The sequence below is a fragment of the Carcharodon carcharias genome, chromosome 23 (assembly GCF_017639515.1).
Source record: "Carcharodon carcharias isolate sCarCar2 chromosome 23, sCarCar2.pri, whole genome shotgun sequence".
Classification (NCBI taxonomy): Eukaryota; Metazoa; Chordata; class Chondrichthyes; order Lamniformes; family Lamnidae; genus Carcharodon; species Carcharodon carcharias.
The window spans coordinates 40,247,431-40,274,625 of NC_054489.1; the positions used below are offsets into that span (position 1 = coordinate 40,247,431).

The 27,195-nt window shown below is 40.9% G+C and overlaps 1 protein-coding gene across 2 annotated transcripts in view; it reads left to right on the plus strand.

Annotated features, from left to right (window-relative positions):
- myo1d (myosin 1D) overlaps nt 1–27,195 on the plus strand; it is a 593,379-nt gene that overhangs the window by 421,770 nt on the left and 144,414 nt on the right. For both annotated transcript variants that reach the window (XM_041173666.1, XM_041173667.1), the window contains one exon: nt 2,455–2,609. In XM_041173666.1, the coding sequence (XP_041029600.1) occupies nt 2,455–2,609 (155 nt within the window). The remainder of the gene's footprint in view (nt 1–2,454; nt 2,610–27,195) is intronic.

The following is a 27,195-nucleotide window of genomic DNA, read 5'->3' on the forward strand; positions in this document are numbered from 1 at the left end:
GACCATTCCAGCAAGCAATCTATCTAACATTAGGTTTTAGATCTTTCCTGTTCAGTTAGATGGTACAAAAGTAAAAGTTGTCTTCTGCTTCTCACAAAGTGTCTGAAATGTATTTTCTTCATGGGTATCTCAGATCATTTATGATCTCCTGCTCAGACTCTGGGCTTATCTATTTTTTTGAATCTGCAGTAACTGAAAAATGCATGGTCCTTCAGCACATGTCTTTTTGGTTTTTTAGCTTAGCAGACCAGTAAATTAATGTCTTGTGATTGAATCAGTAAAAATGGACAATATTCTGAATGGCAGGTGTGTGTGTTAAGATAAGGAGATCTGCTTCACCTTGTGCTTCAGCTTGGAGATGACTCTTTCAAAACAAAACCTGCATGATTTTATTTATATTCTGACAGTTTGTAGATGGATGGACACCTGATTTCTTTTGAAACAGGTGTGGTACCTCTTGAAATTCAATCACTATTATAAGAAAGCCCAATTTAAAATTTTGAACTGGATTCAAAGAGGGGTCAGATAGGGGTGTTTTCTTCCTAGATTTATTCAATTTGTATAGTGGAGAGGTTGAAGACCTTCCTGGATTATTAGTTGGAGGCTACAACCCTTAATAATATAAAATATGCCAATGATATTGCTCTTATTGCCAAATCTGAAGAGAAACTGCAAAGGATTTTGGACAGAGTAGTGAATGAAAGTGAAAATAAAGAGCTGAGCATAAATTGTGTCAAAAAAGAAAATCATACCAGAATGCAAAATCACAATGAAAAGTGAAAAGATCAAACAAGTCGATAAATTTTGATACCCAGGAAGTATGTTAACATTGGACAGAAAGTGGGACCAAGAAATAAGACAAAGGATTTGAATGGCCAAAGATGCATTTCAAAAAAAAGGAAAAAGATCACAATCAACGCAAAATTAGCCATGAAAACAAGGCTGAGAATCCTGGAATGCTACCCCACACCAATTTTGACACAAAAGCGAATGTTAGGCAATCAGTGAAGCAATGCAGAGAATTAAGGCTGCAGAGTTGCAGTTTTTGATGTGAATAACGAGGATACCTTTCACAAGTCACACTGCCAATGAAGAAGTGCTAGTAAAATCTGAGACCAAAAGAACTCTGCTGACCAAGATCAGGAAGAGACAGTCGGATTTCTTGGGCATGTAATAAGAACTCATGACTTAGAAAGTCTGATAATGATGGGAAAGATTGATGGTAAAAGAGATCACAGTAGACAAAGAACAGCCTTTCTAAAAGCCTTGCAAACTGCATGAATATACCACCAACGAAGATGATCCACACCTCTAGCGCAAGATTAACATGGAAGTGCATGGTTACCAGCACCCTGTCAGGACATAGCACCTGAAGAGAGAGAAACTGGATTAATGTCTGTTTAGCTGACATCAAACTTTTGGATTTTAATAATCTAATATTCACCGTAAAAGCATTAGCAACACTTTCTACAATAGCAACAGTGTGATGACACTTACACTGTGCTGCTTTCAACAATCACAAGATGCGCCGTGATACCTAAAATCATAGTTCTGCTGTCAATAACTATCCCTGAAAAAGATCATAAAGTAACAAAATCAAAAGCAACAAGAAGTTCAAATAGATAAGTCAATACATTATTTTATACCTTCATAAAGAGGATTTAAAAAATTTCCATGTCAGAAGTCCCTATTAATTTCCAATCACAAAACTATGTTAGTACAGTATATAACTACTAACTTCCTCTTTCGTGATATGTAACTCCTCCATTTCTTCGTTAGTTGAATTCATTGCCGTGGAGACATGATGTGCTAATGCGGCAACCTCTGGGACACGTGTGTGAGTCTGTAACCTTCCCTGCCCATGTGCTGAGTAACCAGGCTATTGCCAAGTTTCCCCCGCATCTCCTTGTGATTAGTTTTGGAGCAGCTAATGTTGGTAGACAGCAACACTATTATCTCAGTTTGTTTTGGTAATTTACCTTGATTATTCTGCCAGTCTTTATTACCATATTAACTTGTATAAAGGTCGCACTTTTTCTGAATACAAAGTAAAAGCTTACATTGGAGGTGCAGATTTTGTGTAGGTTTCTTTTTTCCCCCTGGAGGAGGGCTCACTGTAACCTATATTTGCATCAGTACAATAATTCCCCAGCCATCATGGCTCCAGCATCTGCTGTACTATTCAAATTGGCAGATAAATTATGATTCCTGGTAAAGGTTTAGAGATTTTTAAAAGGGAAATCATGTAATATTCTGTGATTCTGTTGGTGACATGGCAAGGGAATAGCGGGTACATGGATAGTTGTTTTAGAGAGCTAACACGGACACTAGTCAGACCTCTGTGTGGTAAAATCTTATAATGAATTGTAAAGTTCTGATATAGTGCCAAGCTTTTGGCTCAGCACAGAATGATACACATAATGACAGTGTTTTATTTTCCCCTCTATTCTGCAGGTTACTGGAGTGAGCGTATCAACAGGAAAGGATCAGCTTGTTGTGTTCCACACCAAGGATAATAAAGACCTCATTGTGTGCCTTGATAAAATGCAGCCAGCCAATGAGAACCGCATCGGCGAGCTTGTGGGTGTTGTGGCCAATCACTTCAGAAGGTTAGAGGAACTGGGGATATCTCTGTGCTTTAAAGTGGGAAATTACACACTGACGCTGTGTGAGGACTAGCATAGGGACAATTAATGGACCACTTCTCTCCTTCCAAATTTTACATGGTCCAACATGATTATCAAGGTTTACGATTCTTCTGGTACCTAGAGCACACAGCACACCTACCATTAGTGACAAAATTCTAGCTGTCTTGATATTGCGCATTTATGCACTAATGTGTTGTGCTGTTTTAAGCCAATTTTTAAAAATGTTTTCTGTTTCAACAAGGTAGATTTCCTGTTAACTTTAAGTTCTTAATTCTAAATTAACCCATAAAATATAAAAATAAATTGGGGATTGCGTAGGTTTCTGACGATGCATTGTTTTCTTCTTCTTTCGGGACCTGAAGCTGGCCCAAACAACAAATTGAAACATATATATGCCAGGAGAACATGCGTCCAAAACAGGAGGTGGAACAGCAAACTTAATGCACAAGCTGCCTTTCTTCATCCAGAGTTATAATTTGGTTAATGACTGCATCTCTATATGGAAGTTCCCTTCAGGTATTGCACCTGCTGCAATTTCTGTTTGTAATATATAATACATGGCCTCAGGTCTTCCGTTCTCACAAAGGAGTCCAGTCAGAAAAAAACATCCTCTTCATATTACAGGGAGTCAGTTCTTCCACATGCCTTTGATATAGAATTCTAAGTGCTACATTTACCCAGCAAATCATTGTAAAGTTGGCTACTCAGTGCAGTAAAGATTGTTGTTACTTTTATCAGGTTGCGTTCAAATTAAGTAATAATGACTGTTAACAAATGCTTTTCGTAACTTTGTACTTGCAAATCAGGATTTAGATATTGGTAGCGCTCCAAAGTGCAATAAATAGGATGCACCTGTTTAATTCCATAGCATGCAAAGATGAGTCAATTAAGCCAAAAAAAGATAGATTGCTTAAATCCTTGCTCTCATCTACTTGCTGTTGCATTATGCAGTAACAACTTGCTTTTGCATAGCATCTTTAATATCATATAACTTCTTGAGGCACTTCCCAGGAGTGTTATCAAAGAAAATTTGACACCGAGCCACTTAAGGAGCATCTTAAAGGAGATTTAAGACAGATGATCAAAAACTTGGTCAAAGAGGTAGATTTGAAGGAGCGTTTTAAAGGGAGAGAAATAAAAAATCTTTCTGAAATTGTACATAAATAATTTGGGTATAATGATGGATATGGAACTAACCACTGACTGTAAAACGTTGACATGCAAGCAGATCTTGCAAATAATCATGTTCAAATAAATGTTATCTAACATATGTTTTATAACATATTGGGTTAACAGAAATGAGATAGTGTAGTGGTTATGGTACCATTAACAAAGAGAGAGATCGTGAGTTGAATGCAGCATTTTTGGTAAAAACGACTAAGGAAGCTGCAATTTTTTAATAAAAATCCAACTGGCTCCCTTCAGGGAGGAACTGCTACCTGGTCCAGTCTATATGTGACACTGGATGCCATCTGAAGTGGCCTAGTAGTTAAGTCACTAAGAAATTCAAGATGATAGCCCATCACCACGTTCTACTCCTATATTCCAAGGACAACTTTATAAAACATTGCTGCAAAGGGGGTTTGTAAAATATTTGAGGTGGGCCATATTGTGGCAAGTTATATTATGGGTCAAAAAACTGAATTTCGAAATCGTCAGAGAATTGAAATGCTTAAGAATGCCCACTCCTATATCCTCCCCTGTTGCCATTTAAATGAGAAGCCAATTGCTCATTAGCTTTCCAAATAGGATTACAATTACAGGTCATTGATAAACTCGACCTTTGCTTTCCATTATTGTTGCTAACTGAAATAACAAGTGACATAATCTAACCTTCAAACACATGTAAAATTAAGGCTTTCAGTATTATACAAATGATTTCTCTGCCTGCTAAGCTTCAGAGTATCAGCTGTAGATCTACAGTTGGTTATCATGTAATAAAGCAGCAAACTACACTATCAATGTTGGAGGCTTATGGTCATATAGAACTGGATAAGACGCACGTGGTGAAGATTGACAAATGAATGCTGGCTTTTGCTTTTTTGAAAGAAGTTACCAGAACAGCAGCCCATTAGACACCAACTATTGAACACTGCACCAGTCAAATCATCCAAATAATATTGGCCTGAAAGTGAACTGGCATTTATAGTGATGTTTTTTTAATTGTTTGGTCATGGGTTGAGAGTGTCACTGGTAAGACCAGCATTTACTGCCCATCCCTAATTGCCTCTTAGAAGGTGGTGGTGAGCCACCTTCATGAACTGCTGCAGCCTCATGTGGTGTAGGTACACTACAGTGCTGTCAAGGGTGGACTTTCAGGATTTTGGTCCAACGACAGTGAAGGAGATATAACTCCAAGTCAGGATGGCTTGGACAGATATTTGCAGGTTCTGGTGTTCCCATCTGTCTGCTGCCTTAGTCCTCCTTGGCAGTAGAGCTCGCAGCTTTGGAAGGTGCTCTCAAAGTAGGCTTGACAAGTTACTGCAGTGCATCTTGTGTATGGTACCCACTGCTGCCACTTTGCACCAGTGGTGAAAGGAGTGAATGTTTCAGGTGGTACATGGGGTCATGATCATGCAGGCTGCTTTGTCCTGATGTGTCAAGCTTCTTGAATGTTATTGGAGATGCGCTCATCCAAACAAGTGGAGAGTACTCCATCACATTCCTGAATTGTGGCTTGTAGATGCTGGATAAGATTTAGGGAGTTAGGAGGTGAGTTACTCACCATAGAATTCCCTGCTCTTGTAGCCACAATGTTAAATGATGGGTCAATGGTAACCCACAGTTGGTGAAGTTTACAACAAAAGAGCCATAAATTTGATTACATAGGAATTAAAAATGATGACTAAATAAATTGCTGAACCTTGAGGGTTCAGAACCTTGGCTTCAGGGTACCAAATATTTGGGTTTCTGACACACTAGATTGAACCTAAGTGAACTAAATCAATAAAGACCTGAAAATTAGGAGAGAATTCAGTCCTAAAATTCCCAAAATGCACAAAAGGCGAAATTTGAATGCCTGCCCTGAGAGATGAGGAGCCACGAGTCGGGTTTCTTTTGTTTGTCCTGAGTATCCTTTGACGTAAAGGGCTGGATTTTCGTGAAGGTGACCAGGAGCATGAGTTGGGAAAGTTCCTGACCCCCACAAACCCATCTCCACTAGGGAGGTGCCATTCTGAGATCGCAGGAGCAGGATAGAATTGGGTTCGTCACCTCAGGGGGCAGGTCCAAGGTGGCATTGGAGTCAGGCCAGATGGTGAGGCCAGCTGGGCTCCACTTAGCTTAGCAGACTTATCCACTTAGACCATAAGACATAGGAACAGAAGTAGGCCATTCAGCCTATCAAGCCTGCTCCGCCAATCAATGAGATCATGGCTCATTGACTTAGCTTAGGAGGCAATGTTGACACAGCTGCAGAGGGTTTTGTTTGATTTACATCTGTTGCAATAAGTTATTCTTTGTAATTTTTCAATGCTGCTGTGTTTATTTACACCAATTAAGAGGAACAGTCCAAACTATCAAAATTGCTGGGGGGTGGGGCTGGTTTGAAATGCCCACCTCCACAATGGAGATGGTAAAAGCGGGAGTGCTGACTGCCTGCACCCTTATCCAGCACTGGCCAAAATTGCTGGCAACTGGAATGGGGGCAGGAATCCCAGAATCAGGTCATGCCCACCATTTTAAAAGACCTTCTAACTCGTCCCGACTCCACGGAAATCCTGGCCAAAGTCTCCAATCCTGATTTGGGTGATTCTTTTAAGATGAAGTTGCAAGATTTATTGTGTTAACCATGTGCTGATCCTGTTGACTCAGTGCAAACTCTGGAAGCATAATGATTTAGAAGAATTATGTAATTACAATAAAAGCCTCTTAATGAGAACACCCCTGTGACAAGCAAAACACTTCCTTCATCTGTTCACTGCTGACTGGAAGACAGCAGATAACTTACATATACCAATTGGGTGTAATATGTAGTTAGTGGTACCGTCTTTTAATATGTTTGTATTATATAACAAGGACTGCAAAACCACCTCTACACCCAATTGTACTGTATATCAGCAAGAGAAAGCTATGGACACCTAGTCAATCATACTAGCTATATGTCGTGTACTCCTACAAAAGCTTATTCAGCCATCACAAAGAGTCAGAGTACAGGCTTGCCTATTGCAAAAGGAATCCTTTAACTAATGCCTTTGCTTGAACTGCCTGCACCTGCTAATCCAATAATGGATTCGCTTCATTGCTAACCTAATGCTGTCTTTACTTTCACACGATATTGCCAACATCAGCCCTGACAGCAGCAGCCCTGCCATCCAATTGAAAGGCATTGGTGCTGCCTCATGGAGAGCCTGAGATTTACAGAATAAGTTGGTTTCCACAGGTGCTTGTGCCAGTGGCAGGGCTGCTCATAGCCATACAAAAACCACCACTGGGCGAAAGGGAGGCAGCTAGTCTTATGGCTATTGACCGGCTGAGGGGCTCGGTCCTCCTGTTCAGATTGGAGAAGCAGTGTTTCCACTCATTGGGCGTTGAGTAAGCTCAGGAGTAAAAACAAAATTTCAAATTGCAACTTAACAATGTATATACAGTTTGTTAGTGTTTTGGCCACCTAGAAAACGGCCCTATAATATAAAATACATGGGCAACATCAATAGCGTGGAACCCTGAGGTATTGCAAAACTGCTTAGGGCTGCTCAGTAGTGCAGATGCAGCATGAAACAGATCAATTTTTGCACTCAAGCTAGAATCAAGATGTGCCTTCCTAAAATCTACAGCCTTTTTTTTCAGTTTTCAAGGAATGATGCCCCATAGAAGGTGATCATTTGTCCATCACTTCTCTTTGTCTGAGCAATCTAATTATTCTCATTCCCCTGCCCTTTTCCCATAACGAAGCAAATTTTTCAAGTATATATAAAATCTCCTTTTGAAAGTTGCTATTGAATCTGCTCCCACCACCCTCTCAGGAAGTGCATTCCAGATTATAACAACTTGCTGCATTTAATAAGAAGAATTCTGCTCATCTTGCCCTGTCTTTTGCGAATTATGTTAAATCTGTGTCCTCTGGTTACCAACACTTCTGCCACTGGGAACAATTTTCCTTAATTACCTTATCAATAGCTTTGAGCACCTCTGTTAAGTCTCAGTTTAACCTCTATTCTAAGGAAAGCAACCCAACCTCTCTAATCTCTATACGTAGCTAAAGTTTCTCATCCCTGTACCATTCTAATCAATCTGCTCTGCTACCTCTCTGAAGGTCTTGACACACTTTCTAGAGTATGGTGCCCAGAACTAGACACAATATACCAGCTGGTGCCTAAACAGTGATTTATAAAAGTTGAGAATAATTCTTGCTTTTATACTCTATACCCCAGTTTCTAGAGCCAAGGATCTCACATAATTTTTTTAAGTATTCTCAACTTGTCCTTTCAAATATTTGTGCATGCACATCCCCAAGTGTCTCTATTCTTACATATCCTTCAAAATTGTTTCATTTAGTTCATGTTGTCCCTGCTCATTCTTCTTAACAAAGTGTATCAATTCATATTTCCCTGCATCAAACTTTACCTGCCCATCTCACCAGTCCATCTCCTCCTCAAATCTGTTACTAACTCCCTCACCATTTTCTATGTTTCTGAGACAAAAACAAAAACTGCTGGAAAAAACTCAGTTTTTTCGGAAAGTTTCGAAAGCATCTGTGAAGAGAAAGACAAAGTTAACGTTTCAAGTCCGTATGAGTCTTCATCAGAAATAAAGAGAAACAGGAATGTGGTGAAATATAAGCTATTTAAGGGGGGGTTGGACAGGTGAAGCTGGATAGAGGGCCAGTGATAGGTGGGGGCAAAGGAAAGATTGCCAAAGATGGCATAAACAAAAGGCCAAAGGGGTGTTGACAGTGGTGATATTAGCTAAAGGATGTGCTAATGGTGACATTAAGAGTAGAAAGCAAGATGAGCAAGTGACAGATAGCCCTAGTGGGGGTGGGGTGGGGGGAGGGGATCGAAATAGGCTAAAAGGTGGGGATAAAACAATAAATGGAAATAAATTTTAAAAATAATAATAGAAATAGGTGGGAAAAGAAAAATTTATATATAAATAAATAATAATTATTAGAAAAAAGGGGTGAGGATGGAGGAGAGAGTTTATGATCTAAAGTTGTTGAACTCAATGTTAAACCCAGAAGGCTGTTAAGTGCCTAATTGGAAGATGAGGTACTGTTCCTCCAGTTTGCGTTGAGCTTCACTGGAACATTGCAGCAGGCCAAGGACGGACATGTGGGCATGAGAGCAGGGTGGTGTGTTGAAATGGCAAGTGACAGGAAGGTCTGGGTCTGGCTTGTGGACAGACTGAAGGTGTTCCGCAAAATGGTCACCCAGTTTGAGTTTGATCTCTCCAGTGTAGAGGAGACTGCATTGGGAGCAGCGAATGCAGTAGACCAAATTGAGGGAAGTGCAAGTGAAGTGCTGCTTCACTTGAAAGGAGTGTTTGGGCCCTTGGACGGTGAGGAGAGGGGAAGTAAAGGGGCAGGTGTTGCATCTTCTGCGGTTGCATGGGAAGGTGCCGTGGGAGGGAGTTGAGGTGGAGGGGGTGATGGAGGATTGGACCAGGGTGTCCTGGAGGGAACGGTCCCTACAGAATGCCAACAGTGGGGGAAGAAGGGAAGATGTGTTTGGTGGTGGCATCATGCTGGAGTTGGCCGAAATGACGGTGGATGATCCTTTGAATGCGGAGGCTAGTGGGGTGATAAGTGAGGGCAAGGGGGACCCTAACAAGGTGCTGGGAGGGAGAGGAGGGTGTGAGGGCAGAGGCACGGGAGATGAGTCGGACACAGTTGAGGGCCCTGTCAACCACCGTGGGTGGAAAACCTCGGTTAAGGAAGAAGGAAGACATGTCAGAAGAACTGTTTTGGGAAGTGGCATCATCAGAACAGATGTGACGGAGGCAAAGGAACTGAGAAAATGGAATGGAGTCCTTACAGGGAGCATGGTGTGAGGATCTGCAGTCGAGGTAGCTGTGGGAGTCGATGGGCTTGTAATGAATATTGGTTGATCGCCAGATCTATCACCAGAAATTGAGACAGAGGTCAGGGAAGGGAAGTGTCAATGATGGACCATGTGAAAGTGTTAGAGGGTTGGAAATTGGAAGCAAAATTAATAAATTTTTCCAGGTCTAGACGAGAACATGAAGCGGCACCAAAGCAGTCATTGATGTACCGGAGAAAGAGTTGTGGGAGGGAGCCTGAGTAGGACTGGAACAAGGAATGTTCCACATAACCCATAAAGAGACAGGCACAACTGGGGCCCATGCGAGTACCCATGGCCACACCTTTTATTTAGAGGAAGTGAGACGAGTTTAAGGAGAAATTGTTCAGTGAGAGAACAAGTTCAGCCAGACGGAGGAGGGTGGTGGTGGTGGATGGGGATTGTTCGGGCCTCTGTTCAAGGAAGAAGTGGAGAGCCCTCAGACCATCCTGGTGGGGGATGGAGGTGTAGAGGGATTGGACGTCCATGATGAAGAGGAGGCGGTTGGGGCCAGGGAACTGGAAATTGTTGATATGATGTAGAGCATCAGAAGAAACGCGGATGTAGGTGGGAAGAGACTGGACAAGGGGAGAGAGAATGGAGTCAAGAAAGCAAGAAATGAGTTCCATGGGGCAGGAGCAGGCTGACACGATCGGTCTGCTGGGACAGCCCTGTTTGTGGATTTTGGGTCGGAAGTAGAAGCGGGCTGTCCGAGGTTGGGAGACAGTGAGGTTGGAAGCTGTGGAGGCAAGATCTCCGGAGGAGATGAGGTCAATGACAGTCTTGGAAACAATGGCTTGATGTTCAGTGGTGGGGTCATGGTCTCACATAGGAGGAAGTGTCTGGCGTACTGACCTCTACTTCACAGAGGCTGAGCGCCAACTCGCAGACAACAGCACCACCCTTGTCAGCAGGTTTGATGACAAAGTCAGGGTTGGACCTGAGAGAAACAATGGCTTGATGTTCAGAGGTGGGGTTATTGTCCAGGGTGAGGTAGGAAGAAGTGCCCACTTGAACCTATAGGTTTCAAATTTTCTTAAAAGTCCATAATGTGGCAGTTAATCAAACACCATTTCAACCGTACTAGCTTCATCAATCCTCTCTGTTAATTAATCAAAGAACTCACTCACAGGAATGTTGACCTTCATTGCAAGGAGGTTGGAATTCAGCAAGTAATGCTTCCATTGTTCCTGGTCTTGGACAGATCTCATTTTGAGTACTGTGTTCAGTTTTGGACACTCAATCTCAGAGAATGTGTATTGCCCTTGGAAGGGCTACAGCACATATTCACCAGAGTTTAAAGAGTTAAGTAATGGGTTATATTGACTAGTATTTGCTTGAGTTTAAAAGATTGAGGAATGGTCTAAATGAAGTACTTCAAGTGTTTAATGGTTATAGGATAATTAAAGAGAAACCATTTCCTCTGGTGTAGAAATCCAGAGCAAGAGGGCTTAATCTTCAAATTAGAATGCAATCATTTAGGTGAGAAATCAGGATGCATTTTCACATGCAGATTAATGGAAACTTGGAACACTGTTTCTATGGATGTTGGGCACACTGAATGTTCAAGATTGATAGATTTTTGTTGGTAAGTGTATCAAGGGAAATAAAGCAAAGAAGTGTAAGTGATCAACTGCACTGGTTGAACAAGTTCAAGGGGGTGAATGCATTCTCCTGTTCCGACATTCCTATGAACCAAACACTGGAAGGGTGTGACCCAAAGTGACTTTGCTTACTTTTGTATTCTCTATTCCTTGATGAAGGGCTTATCTTATGAAAAAAGGATAAACAGGTTAGGCCCATACCCATTGGAGTTTAGAAGAATAAGAGGTGATCTTATTGAAAGATACAAGATTTTGACGAAACTGGATGTGGTTAGATACTGGGAAGATGCTTCCTCTTATGGAGTAAATTAGAACTCAGTAACATAAAAAGGAGACTTCTTATTTTTAAATTAAGACAGATGAGGCAAAATACTTTCCCTGAGGGTCATTAGGAGTGTGGAATTCTCTTCTCCAGAAGGGAGTGGAGGATGAGTCTTTAAATTTATTCAAAGCTGTATTAGGTAGATTTTTGTTAGCCAAGAGAGTCAAGGGTTATTGGGGAGGGAGCATGGTGGGGCATACAGGAAAGTGAAACTGAGACCACAACCAGATCAGCCATGATCTTATTGAATGGTGGAGCAGGCTTGAAGGGCTGTATGGCCTACTCCTGCTCCTAAGTCCTGTGTTTCTTCATTGTGGAAAAGCCTCTGCTCAATTCCTCAATTTGATGCTAAGGCCAGATGGAGGATTTGGCATATGAGGGATCATGGATGAAAATCCAAGTTGCAAAGTATCGAAATTCTGTACCAAGGAGCTGTAATTTTTTGCCCTTGGCATCTCAAATCTTTGAAAGCAGTGCCTTATACCTGAACAAATGTAGTTTTAAGGACTCAGTTTTCCCCTTCTAGCTAAATCTGTTTAATTTTGTTTCTTTAACTGAATTTCTAAAAATGCAAAATCTGCACATAAACAGTTTCTGTTGTTGTACATGAAGTTTCTGTTTGAAGCACTGTACCTATGCAGTACAGCATATAATTGAGATAATTCCAGTAATGATACTGTTTTGAGTTTCAGGCCTTTATATTGGTGATGATTTCACCTTGCTGAGTCAGTGAAAATTCACCAGATTATCACAGTTCTGTTTGTCTAAAACTTAAAATGTCATTTGAGGATTAAAAGGAAGCACATTCCACTGCATGATTGGTTCTTATGAGTCACCTAGAATTAGGCCGATGCTGAGAGCATTTACCAGTGTCAAATTACCACAAAACAGAAAGATATTAGAGAGAGCCGCGGAGGGCTTTTGAAGATTTGTATTCTGCTCCATAAATAATTGGCAATTGACATTAGCCTCTTTGAGGGAAAATGGCAATTACAACTGGAGTGACAATTTCCAACCAGTATCCATTCGTAGGACCATGTTTTTCCTGTGGTGTGTATCATCATTACAGTGACAGTAACTCACCTGTGCTTTTGCCACGTATATGGTTTTAGGTCCTTCAGGAATATCACTGAAACTTACTAATTTGACAACGTTCAGTGTGAGTCAGTGGTTTATTTCTCCCTGAGTATTTGCTTATCATTTATGCTCTCTAAGTTCACAATTGGTACGGTCTGTGAGCATTTTTAATGTTTTGTGAACAATAAAGTAGTTTTTTTTTTAAAAGAGACAATTGTTTTGGTGATTGACTCCAAAGGTTGGGCTTATTAACCTTGCAATCATACATGGGATAGGATTGTAGTCTTTCAAGCAATGAACAAATTGGATACAATCCAGCTTGATAGGTTATTGGCATTGAATAAAACTGGCCATGCTAAAGTTTGTGTCTATAAAACTGACATACCAAGAGTCAGGTTAGAATCCAGGAAGTATTTCTTCTCAGAAAGTGCTCTTGACTCTCTGGACCAGCCACTGAGATGTGGTTAATATCCTATCACTGCATTCCTTTAAAAGAGAACTTGACAAGTTCCTTAGAGAAGAGAATATTTCCATTTCTGAGGTAAATTACTAGTTAGTTGAGACTACACAGGAGTCCTGGACAACATAGTTTCCTTGAGGTATTTGGGTGTGGCAGAGTAGTTTACCCTGAATTGCTCACGGGTACTTTTTCCTCCCTTGTGCCTTTCACAGGAGACAGTAAGGTTGGGGTCTGGGTGAATTATATGCAAGGTCGGATGGTTGACTGCAAGTGTGGGTTTGATGTGCCTTTTCATGGCCTTTATTATTGGAGCTGTAACAGTGGAAAATGTTTTTTTTATGGTCCTACCAGGAGATCGGACTATGTTAATGAACTCATTATATTTTAATTTATTTTTAAATAGGTTGCAGCACTAGCAGCTTTGTTATTTTGCTGAGTTAAATTGTTGTGAAAGGGGAAATATAGGAATGCAAGCAAATATATGTACTAATCTGATTGGATTCTGATTGCCAGCAAGATTTCTATAATTAAATAGCCATCATACCCATGGTGAACAAAAGAGCTCTGGCAATAGGCTAGTCAGATGATGCCTATTGAACATGTTTCTGTCAGCTTCCATAGTTGCCTACTTGCTATCATTCTTAGTTGTCTATCATGCCATTAGAACAGAAAGGTAAAGAATAACCTAAGTACTTTTAAACTTCCAAACTGTACATTATTTATACTGCGTACCAGAATTTCTGCTCATGTTAAGTGCATCCAACTCCAGCCAACTGGGCAGACGGCAAACATTAGTCTAGGTTTTGCAGTCAGTGGTGAAGCAATGGTGCTCGCCAATGACCACGAAGAAAGCCGGCCAGAAAGATCTAGAGATCTTCCCCTCTCCTGACATCAGTTTGATTCTCTGCCATGTTGAGGAGCTCTCTTGTGTCCTGCAATGGTGATGTCATCAAGCAGGCTAAGCAGCTAATCACATTGTAATCTTCCTAGGAAATAAATACATTGACTTTTTTTTCACTTTTATTTAAAAAATTTAAGGATAGCAAAATAGATGATTGGGACATACAAATGGAATTAAGGCAAAAGTTGAAATAGCATAAACATACTTCTTGAAAAAAAGTTTAAGAATGTGAATTTTTAAAATCAGAATGGAGAAATTTGACGTTCATAAATATAAAATTGGTTTTTCAGAAATAGCAAGGCTGTTCGGTAATTAAACATTTAGTACTTTGTTAAAGAACATCAGTTACATGTCAATTAACAAGGTGAAACATTTTGAGCGGTTTTACAGTGATACTAATAATGTAAAAAGGGCAACTGATTAGATCAGTTATTTCTGGGAGGACTTCAACACACCCTAATGCAAAGCAGAGAATCACTGAGAGCAGCTTCTGGATCCCTGCATTTGGCTGCACTTGTGTGGATTCCAGAAGTTGATGTCAGTTTCTTACGAGCAATGATTCCAAGCGCTGGTAGTTTCTGCAACAAAATCAGGGCCTTTTTTTTCCAAATGTAACGTTGGTGATTGTTTTCTCTGATGTATGAGGAAGCTTCAGTTACTGTGGTTTATCCCTAAAGAGGCGAAGGGCATATGTCATACAGATGATTATGAAATCAAACCATTATGAACTTGGTGCAAAACGTGACTTAATCTAGTAAAAATTTAAAGTGTAACAGCAGAAAATGTTTTTGATGGTCCTACCAGAAGATCCATGTCAATGATCTCATTTAATTTATTTCTAAATATATTGCACCACGAGCACCTTGATTATTTTGCCAAGTTAAATTGTTGTGAAAAGGGGAAAGTCAGGAATGTAAGCAAATGGCTGCACTAATCTGATTGGATTCTGATTGCCAGCAAGATTTTTATAAGTAGTCATCATACCCATGCAGAACACAAGAGCTCTGGCAATAGGTTAGTCAGTTGATGCCCATTTAATTACTTCTGTCAACTTCCACAGCTGCATTACCTCCTCAGAAATAAAATTGTATTTATCTAAAGCAATAATAGTAGTTTGGAGGTAATATAGCTGAAAAATGACATGGGGCGCTGCCTAGTAATTCTACAGTATCATTAAATCTCAACGTATATCCATCAAAGTGCTTGTTCACCTTGCCTTTGTGTATATTTTATGAAATTATCCTTTTGGATCACTGCTTGAGAAACTAAACTTTGAAGTAAAAATGTTTTAATTCAACAGTTGAAGGGTGACATGGGGAAGGATGAAGCACAATTTCCTGAAGGAAGGACAAGCAGATCCCCTCCTCATCCATCTTCTGTTGGCTAGGCTTGATAGTAAGTCAGTGTTACTCTTTTCCGATGTCTCTGTGGTAGAGTATCCAGAGGCAAAAGGAATTGTAACGAGAGGATGCAGATTTATGCTAATCCTCAAAAGAGTCAGAGGTGAGGTTTTTTTAAATTTTTTCATGGAATGTGAGCGTTGCTGGCAAGGCCAGCATTTGTTGCCCACCCCTAATTGCCCTTGAACTGAGTGACTTAGGCCATTTCAGAGAGCTGTTAAGAGTCAACCACATCTGGAGTCGCATGTAGGTAAGGGTGGCAGATTTCCTTCCCTAAAGGGAATTAGTAAACCAAATGGATTTTTACAACAATCAATGATGGTTGGCATGGTCACCTTTTCTGAGATTAGCTTTAATTCCAGATTTATTAATTGAATTTAAATTCCACCAGCTATCGTGGTGGGATTTGAACCCCTGTCCCAGTGTATTAGCCTGGGCCTCTGGATTACCACACTACCACTATGCCGCCATCTCTCCGGTAAATAGATGAGAATTATTTTATACATAGCGAGGTATTGTGAGCTGGAATGCACTGTCTTAAAGAACAGTGTAGGCAGATTTAATAGTAAATATCAAAGGAATTAGATAAATATTGAAAGGGAGAAAATTGCAGGCCTCTGAAAAAAACACAGGGGAGTTGGGCTAATTGGATACCTCGTTCAAAAACCCAACAGTTGCCCGGGTATGGTGGGTCAGTTGCCCTTCTTTAACTGTAAGATTCGATGATTCTGTGGCATATGGCCAGGAACAGGAAAAACCAAAGACCTGGGAGAGGAGAACCTTTGTATTCCAATCAAATTAACATGTACATTAGGCCCAAACTTTGCTCAATGCAATACTGTAAGGTAATAACTATCTGACTGTTCTAATGGTGCACTGTTTAACCTTTAAAAATCAAAAATTCTGCAATTAAAGTGCACATTTTATTCTTTGTGGCACCATATCTAAGCTGAAGGAAAACAGTTTTATTGATTCCCTTTTTGAGATGTTGTGTGTTCAGGTCAGTGCCATTGCAGAATATTCCTTCATGACTTTAAAAACACACATTAAAGAAATAAAGTTAAAAAAAAATGCTGGAAAAACTCAGCAGGTCTGGCAGCATCTATGGAGAGAGAAACAGAGTTAACGTTTCGAGTCCAATAAGTATCATCTTAGGAACTCGGAAGGGTTCCAAAGATTGCGTGTATTCTTATGAGATTGGGAATTTACTTGGGCATAACTTAGCATTAGCAAATTGGTCACAATGTCTTCTAACTCCTGGGTCACGCACAAGGAGGAAATTGCGGGTCAATATATAAATTTCAATTTTAGGCCCAATTGCTTTGAATTATATCCAGCATTCAAAGAGTTAACTCCATTATAAAATCCACTTTACCAGCAGCATGGAAGTGTAGTGGCTTATATGGTCCCTATGGCTGCTGTTCATAAAGACTTCCTGATTTACTAAAATATAGTTTTGATCTCAATTTCCCATCATCATAAAACAATTTTACTTTTTTTCAAACAACTCGCAGAGACCAGTTCTGCAGATAAACCAAACGTTTCTTTTTGAACAGGGGTCTCGCCCAATTACAAGATAGAAAGCCAACACCTCTTTTAAAATCTGTAGACGCCAATCAGTATTCAAATTACATTATGGACCTGGAAGTGTGTATCTAGCTATTCATTCTTATCAAGTAACCCATTTCTTAGTGGGTTGATAAAGTCTGATCTGCTTGACCTTTTCTGCAAGGTAAGGCAGATGGGTCGTCTTAACCCAGACAGTAAGGAATAAGATAACCACTGTCAGGCTGATAGTAATGAAAATTAGTCGCAAGAGAATGAAATGGTTCAGTCACACTGGTTAGAATCTCATCTCGATGTCAGCTGAACAAAGAAACTGTATTAACCTCTCCTCTTAGCTGAGGCACTCCAGAGGCTTCCTTTTGATGCAGTGTTTTTTTTAAAAGGAAATCAATAGGTTGCCATGTTCTGCCTGAAATTCCACAGCAGCAAACAGTGTAGCTGTTTTTTTTCGCAGTCTATATTTATTGAATGAGTCCAGTCCAAGTGAAATGGGCCAGGGTGAATTGCCTTTGCAGCTTTTGAATAGTGGGCTGCAACATTGTCTTTGGTCAGTTTATCTTTTAGTTCTAAACATAAAGAATTTTAAAGCACAGAAGAAGGCATCTTTTTCTCAGCTCTGTTAAGAACTGTCCACCTCAGCCCACTCCGCTCCCCTGTTTCTGCAACCCCTTTTAAGTATTTATTTTTCAATTTATTCATCCATTTCACTTTTATGGATTCTGCCCCCCACCACACCACACCAGTTGGCAACTTCAACCCACCTGCCCTTTCCAGGACTTCCTTTGGACCAATGTGCAAGTTGAATATAGAGGCAAGACAGGCATAGGTATCTTAAAATGAGCTTAAAATGTCAATGAAGCCCAATCTCAGGACACCTGGTTGAGACATGTGCTGCCTAACCTGGTTGAGACATGTGCTGCCTATGCCACATCAAATATGGGCCTCTTTCTAACACTCTTCTGCTTAAAACCTTTTTCTGTCAGACACTACAGTTGTTCCTTTTTGTGATTATATCAAACACCATCGCCAGAAGGACTGCAATGACTAAGGAGAAGCTATTTCACCACCTTTTCAAAGAAACTAGCAATGGGCAACATTCCGCACATCCAAAGAACAATTTTTTAACGAACAAAACAAAAACAGAATTACCTGGAAAAACTCAGCAGGTCTGGCAGCATCGGCGGAGAAGAAAAGAGTTGACATTTCGAGTCCTCAACTCTTTTCTTCTCCGCCGATGCTGCCAGACCTGCTGAGTTTTTCCAGGTAATTCTGTTTTTGTTTTGGATTTCCAGCATCCACAGTTTTTTGTTTTTAACTTTTTAAAGAAGTTACCAACTCACTGACCATTTTTTTCCCAATTTGCTTCTTCAAAGCTTTTCATAATTTTGCATTAGATCTCCTCTTAACCTAAATTTCTGTAATGAAAAGTAACCAAATTTCTCTCGTCTCCACTTTTGTGACAAGTTTGCATTTTTTATATTCATGAAACATGCTAGCTGTAATTCACCCATTGTAAACAGGTTAGTCACTTGCTATGTATTTGTATTATTGAAACTTACTAAAAGAAAAATTCTGACTCCTATCCATTTAGTTTGTTTGGCACTCTAAAACCAAGTCTGGTGAAAATAGCAATTTAAATAGAATAAAAACAGACTGTATGGGAGGTACTTTAATGGGCTAGTTTTACTGCAGATATTAGCAATTCAAAGTGGTTTAGACATTGCCACCAACACAGCCTCAGCATTATTTAACTGACTGTAAATCTATTTATTGGCATTGTTGCAAGACCACCTTGAGAAGATATCACTATGTCTGACAAGGCAATTTTCTTTAGTTTCAAAAGGCATAATCCCGTTGACACCTTGTAACGTATAAAAAGACACCAACATTAGGATGCATTCTCTGTCTATAAGTCTGCACTAGGGCTCCTGATGTATTCCCCTACCTCATCTGTGGAAGCCGCCTTTTGTTCATTATCAAGCTAACCTTTGATTGACATATTCCCTTTTCCTGAAAGTCAGCTCAAACCCTTGGCTTCACACTGATAATGGAGTCTCCTTTGACTCCTCCATCTGGTAGCCTCCTTATCAGGCAGATCATTTGCAGCATTTCTGCCATGACTTCGCTCCAACATTAGTTGCATCTTTTCCTCCCCTCCTTTCTCTTCTTTCTCCAGGGATTTGTTCTGTGGCAGCCCAGTTCACTTTTCCATCACTGCCTGCTATTCCCCAAACATGTTTTGTGTAATCAGAGAAGATACAACATGCTGCTGCTTATCTCAACGTTTCTCAAAATATCTAACATTCTCTCAGTAACAACAGCTTGCACTCATATAGTGCTTTTAACATAGTAAAGTATCCCAACGCACTACACAGGAGTATTATCAGACAAAATTTGACATTCAGCCACAAAGATGTATTACGACAGGTAACCATGAGCTTGGTCAAAGAGGTAGATTTGAAGTAGGAGAGAGCAGCAGGAGAGGTTTAGGGAAGGAAGTCCAGAGCTTAGGGCACAGGAATCTGAAGACGCGGCTGCCAAAGTTGGGGTGAAGAAATTCAGAATGCCCAAGAGGCTAGAATTTGAAGAAGACAGAATTCTGGATGGTTGTGGGACTGCAGCTTTATTAGATAGTGAGGGGTGAGGCCATGCAGGGATTTCAATGCAAGGATGAGAACTTTAAATCAATTAAATGAGAGAGTGATTTACTTGTATGCGCTCTAGTATATCCTGTTCATTGCTCAGAGTCGTCAAAGCACAGATTGAATGTGTGTCAAGCGCAGGGAGACAATGATGTAGTGATATTGCCGCTGGACTAGTAATCCAGAGACCCAGGGTAATGCTCTGGAGATCCATGTTTGAACCCTGCCACGGCAGATGGCGGAATTTGAATTCAATAAAAATCTGGAATTAAAAGTCTAATGATGACCAAGAAACCATTGTTGATTGTTGTAAAAAACCCATCTGGCTCACTAATGTCCTTTAGGGAAGGAAACCTGCTGCCCTAACCTGGTCTGGCCTACATGTGACCTCAGACCCACAGCGATGTGGTTGACTCTTAAAAGCCACTCGGTTGTATCAAACTGCTACAAAGTCTCAAAAAAAAGGAATGAAACTGGACTGACTACCTGGCATCAACCTAGGCACTGGAAACAACAACAGCAAACTCAGCCCTGTCGACCTGCAAAGGTCCTTACTAACATCTGGGGGCTAGTGCCAAAATTGGGAGAGCTGTCTCACAAGCTAGTCAAGCAACAGCCTAACATAGTCATCCTCAAGGAATCATATCTGACAGAAAATGTCCCAGACACCACCATCACCACCCCTGGGTATGTCCTGTCCCACCGGCAGGACAGACCCAGCAGAGGTGGGGGCACAGTGGTATACAGTCAGGAGGGAGCTGCCCTGGGGGTCCTCAACATCGTCTCCAGACCTCATGAAGTCTCATGGCATTGGGTCAAACATGGGCAAGGAAACCTCCTGCTGATTACCATGTACCACCCTCCCTCAGCTGATGAATCAGTGCTCATGAATCATGTTGAACAGCACTTGGAGGAAGCACTGAGGGTGGCAAGGGCACAAAATGTACTCTGGGTGGAGGACTTCCAATATCCACTACTGACCGAGCTGGCCAAGTCTTAAAGGACATAGCTGTTAGGATGGATTTGCAGCAGGTGGTGAGGGAATCAACGAGAGGGATAAACATACTTGACCTCATCCTCACCAACCTGCCTGTCGCAGATGCATGACGGTGTCGGTAAGAGTGACCACCGCACAGTTGTTGTAGAGACAAGGTCCCACTTTCACATTGAGGATACCCTCCATTGTGTGTGTAGCACTACCACCTTGCTAAATGGGATAGATTTAAAACAGATCTAGCAATTCAAGACTGGGCATCCATGAGGCACTGTGGGCCATCAGCAGCAGCAGAATTTTAAGAATCTGTAACCTCATGACCTGGCATATCCCCCACTCTACCACTACCATCAAGGCAGGGGATCAAGCCTGGCTCAATGAAGAGTGCAGGAGGGCATGCCAGGAGCAGCACCAGGCATACCTAAAATTGAGGTGTCTACCTGGACTACTTGAGTGCCAAACAGCATAAGCAGCAAGTGATAGACAGAGCTAAGCAATCCCACACCAACAGATCAGATCTAAGCTCTGTAGTCCTCTACATCCAGTCTTAAATGGTGGTGGACGATTAAGCAACTCACTGGAGGAGGAGGTTCCACAGATATCTCCATCCTCAATGATGGAGGAGCCCAGCACATCAGTGCAAAAGATAAGGCTGAAGCACTTGCTCCAGTCTTCAGCCAGAAGTGGCGAGCGGATGATCCATCTCAGCCTCTTCTGAAGGCCTTCAGCATCTTAGGTGCCAGTCTTCCAACAATTCAATCACTCCACGTGATATCAAGAAACAGCTGAAGACACTGGATAGTGCAAAGGCTGTGGGCCCTGACAATATTCTGGCAATAGTACTAAAAACTTGTGCACCAGAACTTGTCACGCCCATAACCAAGCTGTTTCAGGTCAACTACAACATTGGCATCTACCCAGCTATGTAGAAAATTGCCCAGGTATGTCCACTACCCAAAAAGCAGGACAAATCCAACCTGGCCAATTACTGCCCCATCAGTCTAATCTCGATCATCAGCAAAGTAATGGAAGGGGCCATCAACAGTGCTTTCAAGCAGCACTTGCTTAGCAATAAGCTGCTCACTGATGCCCAGTTTGGGTTCTGCTAGGGCCACTCAGCTCCTGACGTTACAGCCTTGGTCCAAACATGGACAAAAGAGCTGAACTCCCAAGGTGAGGTGAAAGTGACTGCCTTTGACATCAAGGCCACATTTGACTGAGTGTGGCACCAAGGGGCAAAACTGAAGCCAATGGGAATCATTGGGAAAACTCTCCACTGGTTGGAGTCCTACCTAACACAAAGAAAGATGGTTGTGGTGGTTGGAGGTCAGTCATCTCAGCTCCAGTACATCATTGCAGAGTTTTTCAGTGTAGTGTCCTTGGCCCAACCATCTTTAGCTGCTTCATCAATGACCTTCCTTTCATCATAAGGTCAGAAGTGGGGATGTTCGCTGATGATTGCACAATGTTCAGCACCATTCGTGACTCCTTAAATACTGAAGCAGTCCATGTCCAAATGCAGCAAAACCTGAACAATATCCAGGCTTGGGCTGACAAGTGGCAAGTAACATTTGTGCCACACAAGTGCCAGGCAATGACCATCTCCAACAAGAGAGAATCTAACCATCATCCCTTGATGTTCAATTGCATTACCATCACTGAATAGCCCACTATCAACATCCTAGCAATTACCATTGAGCAGAAACTGAACTGAACTAGCCATATAAATACTGTGACTACAATAGCAGGTCAGAGGCTATGAAACATGCGAGTAACTCACCTCCTGACTCCTCAAAGTCTGTCAACCATCTACAAGGCACAAGTCAGCAGGGTGTTAGAATACTCTACATGCCTGGATTACTGCAGCTCCAACAACAATCAATAAGCTCATAACCATCCAAGACAAAGCAACCTGCTTGATTGGCACCACATCACAAACATTCACTTCCTCCACCACCGATGCACAGTGGCAGCAGTGTGTACCATATACAAGATGTACTGCAGGAATTCCCCAAGGCTCCTTAGACAGCACCTTCCAAACCCATGACCACTACCATCTCAAAGGACAGCAGATGGATGGGAACACCACCACCTTGATGTTCTCCTCCTAGTCACTGAGCACCCTGACTTGGAAATATATCGCTGTTCCTTCACTGTCGCTGGATCAAAATCCTGGAATTCCCTTCCTAACAGCACTGTGGGTGTACCTACACCACATGGACTACAGTGATTCAAGGAGGCAGCTCACCACCACCTTCTCAAGGGCAAATAGAAATGGGCAATAAATGCTGGCTCAGCCAGCAAAGTCCACATACCATGAATGATTTAAAAAGATCTCAGGTTTTCCCTTTGACAGTATCCAGCCATCCGTTTGGCTTACTACATGTTTCTCCCCTCTCATTCTCACTTTTTTTTCATATTTGGCCTCTTGCATTATAATGTTATAATATATAAATGCAACACATTTATTATTTTACATGGTTCAAATCAAGTAACGTAGACTGTAAGAATAGTGCCTCCCCTTCAACAGGAACACACTTTATTTAGGCCACTAGCACAGCAATAAGTTCAATAACTTCACAGCCAACATCACTAAAACAGACTATTTGATTATCATGTCACTGTTATTTGTAATTGCTCGATGCAAATTGGCTACTGTGTTTCCTACATGACAAGAGTAGCAACAAATTACATTTATATTGCACCTTTTAATGTAAAATCATCTCATAGCATTATTACAACAGTGACTGCGCTTCCAAATTATTTAGTTAGATGTTAATTGCTTTGGGGCGTCTTGAGGTTGTGAAAGAGCTACATAAATGCAGGTTATTTCTTTTGGTTTTAAGGGATTTTTCTGATGAATTTTACCACTCAACCTTCCTTTCCTTTTGGGAGGCCTGTTTAGCATGCCAGCCTGAGATGATCTTTGCATAGTAGAAAAACATTTTACACCCTTTTCTAGCATTTTAAAATTAATTCTTTTCACAATAGTGACCCAATAGCTGTGCATGTATGAATAGTTAACACAGAGGTTTTCAAACTTTTCTCTGTTGTCGGGAGGGGAGAGGATGTTCTCTCAATTGTTGACACACAATTGAGGATCCTGCTCTGGTATTGACATACTGTCAGGAGTCATGAACAAATATTGGTATACTCATGTCAATCTCCTGTTCTAACTTCCGTAAGATAATACCAGATGCCCAAAGGAAAACTATGCAATCATTGCAAAAGGACAAATTTATAAAAGGAAAACAAATTTTAACAGGAAAAACCTGTGTGCTAAGTCAATAAATAGAGATATTTACAATAAAGTAAAATATGTGTAACTGATGGGCAGAAGGACAATGGTTTTGGAAATCTACTTGGGTTGTGATCATGTGGAGACCATAGTGTGAAAACCACTCATTTAACATGTCTGTTCTCTCAGTACACCATGTCAACTGCAGCGGTTCAAGGAAGCGGCACACACACCACCTTGTCAAGGGCTATTAGGGACGGTTAATAAGTGCTGGCCTTGTAAGCAACACAAATCCCACAAATGAATAAAAAAAATCCTTGTGGCCCCTCTCTATTTTCATAAATTCCCATACTTATATTCTTGTCCATCTTCTGGACCTCGTCATCTTCCATAGTATCTCTGCACTTGTAATCTTGATTCCAACAAGGCTACCTCTTGTCTCCTTTTCCACTCAAATCCCCAATCATACTATTCTCTTCATCCACCCATGAAGAAAACTTTTCCTTAGCTGTCTCACAAACTCACTCTCCAAAATCCAACTCCTTCTCCTCTCCTCATTGCTACTAATGATTCTTCAATCATTTCCACACCTATTCACCTCCCCTTTCTGATTCACATGCTCCATTACTCACTTCCTCTTTCTGATTCATATGCTATCTGACATTGACTCTCATCAGGTACTCTTTTAATCCCTTTCAAAACTGTTGTCATCATTCTTCAAAAATCTTCAGCCCCATCCCCAAACTTACTTTCCTATCTAAGGCCCTCAAAAATGGCTTTACCAACTAGCTCCATGTTCATCTTCCCTGTAACTCCTTCCTCAATTCCTCCCTTTCTGGTCTTGCTCTTATATGCCTTCCTTTCCACAAATACATTCTTACCCCTCTAATTGCAACCAGTACATCTCTAGCAGTAGTCCCACTACCATCTCTTGCACAACATCTCCAAAGCGTTGCAAAATTCTGTCTTTGGAACCATCCTCATTCACAGGCACATGGTAAGCTTCCATGTGTATGCTGAAAATAAAAACAAAAAAATGACCTTTCCGAGAAACCTGGTGAAAGGTTATCAACCTGAAACATTAACTTTGTTTCTCTCCACAGATGTGGCCTGACCTGCTGAGTATTTCCAGCATTTTTTGCTTTTATTTCGCATTTCCAGCATCCACAGTATTTTGCTATTGTATGCTGAATATATCCTGCTTCACCTCTCCATTGCCTCAATTGACTTTAACTGCCTCTGTACTTTCAAACTTTGATTTCTATAATAGATGAATTACAACTTTCTTCAGCTCAACTTTGGAGAAATCGAAGCCATCATTTTTAATCACAGCCACAGACTGCTCTCCTGGTTCTGACTTCATCCCTCTACTCAGCCACTCACTCAGACTGAGCCAGTCCTTTCACAAACTTAGCATCCCATTCAGCCTTAAGCTAAGCTTTAGACCCCCATATCCAAACCACTACAGTAACTGCTTATTTGCACATCCACAACTTAACCTTATACCTGCCTTTGTCATTGTTTAGGATTTGAAAATGGAATCTTACTAAGCATACTACCTAGCTTGTCATCATCACGTGACTCTACCATTAGGCAAGCTGACTGTTGACTGTCATTTCTAACTATGTTCAATAAAGCCTCTCACAGAGGCAGAGACTGATGAAAACTGCTGTCCTTACACATGAAACAGTCACCTTCAGACCTGCTTACGTGAATGTCTTCCTTATTAGCTTCTTTACCTTTTCTTCCTGTCAACATAAACTTGTTCAGAACTTGGCAACTGTGTGGTGTCATGCACTAAGTCTTCCACAACAATCAACTCAATTGGTGTACGCTATCTCTTACATTTAAAACTCTATTTCATGTCTGTGATTCGTCTGATAACTCGCCCTACCCTATCTGCAGTCTACTTCAGTAGCTTATTTTTTCCTATAAGCTCCATTCTCCTGATCCTGTTATTCTGTGCATTTCTCTCTTCCCTTCATCACCCCATTGGTAGCAGTGTCTTGTCCCTACTTTCTGGTATTCCTTCAGTAAACCCCTCTGCTTTTTGGCTTCTCAACTTCTTAATGCACCTTTAAAAAGTTTCTCAAATCCCATACTTTGACCAAACTTTCTGTCAACTCTCCCAATCTCTCTCTTCCTGGCTCAACATCTGTTTCCTTTACTTCACTTACCCCTTTGGGATTTAAAAAAAAGTGTTAAGGTCCTATATAAATGCAAATTGTTTCTTTCTTGCTCAGATAGTCTTTATTCTTCCTCATTTAGTGTTACTTAATTTACTGGCTGGATTTTTTTCGGCTTGATTTTCTTCCCCTTTCACTTCAACTTTTTATTTGTAAATTAATTTATTGGCTACTGAAATTCATGGTTGAAATTTTGCCACAGAGCAGTCTTGCTCATTTTTAGAAAAGCTGTGTGTTCTATTTTACTGATTTAAAATAATAATTTTAATTTTCCAGTCCCAGCTCTGTGAGTAGACTTGGAGCAGTATGAACAGAGACACTAGGTGGGACTTGGCGTTGCAATCAACCTTGAAAGGGGAAAGCACAGGATCAGAGCCTAGAGGGTAAATGGGCCAAGACTCTGACATGCCGCCAAGCTCTGAGTTTACCGGACATTTTACATCTGTGCAACAGAATTTGTTTTATACTTTAAAAAATAGAAAGCTGCAAATAAAAACAAAATAAACTTTTTTAAAAAAAGGAAATAAGAAAAGTAATAGTATAAGCACTAAAAATGATCTGCCTGGAATTTAATGTTAATTGTGCCTTTTCTAAGTGACTAGGATAGATGTATCAATAACTCTACAGCCCTGCACTTTTGATCACTGTAGTAATACAATTGGTAGCACTTTCAGAGAGCTGACACAGGCACAAAATGGGCCAAATGGCTTCCTTCTGTGCGGTATGGCTCTACGATTCTAACTCTACATTCTTCAAGGCACAGATATGTACTAATGGAAAACACAGTTGCAATAACTCAGAACAATGCAGATCAGTCCACTTGTTCAGCATACCATAGACTGAAGTCCTGGATTCAGATTCTATCTCAGCTGGCGTTTTTACTGAGGCTTCTCCCAGATGGTGTGATGCTGATCTCAGCTGTTTCATAGAGTGCCTTATTGAATAAAAGGATGGAACCTGGCAGGGGCCACAGTATGTATTGCTTGGAGCCTACCTTTTCTGGCTGGTCAAAGAGATACCTACAGGAGACTGCAGACAGATAGAATCAGATTAAATTTAATTAAAATTTATCCTGTAAGGGGACCAGTCATATCTTAGCAAAGTTGTGGCAGATATGATTGTACTTAGATTACTGTCA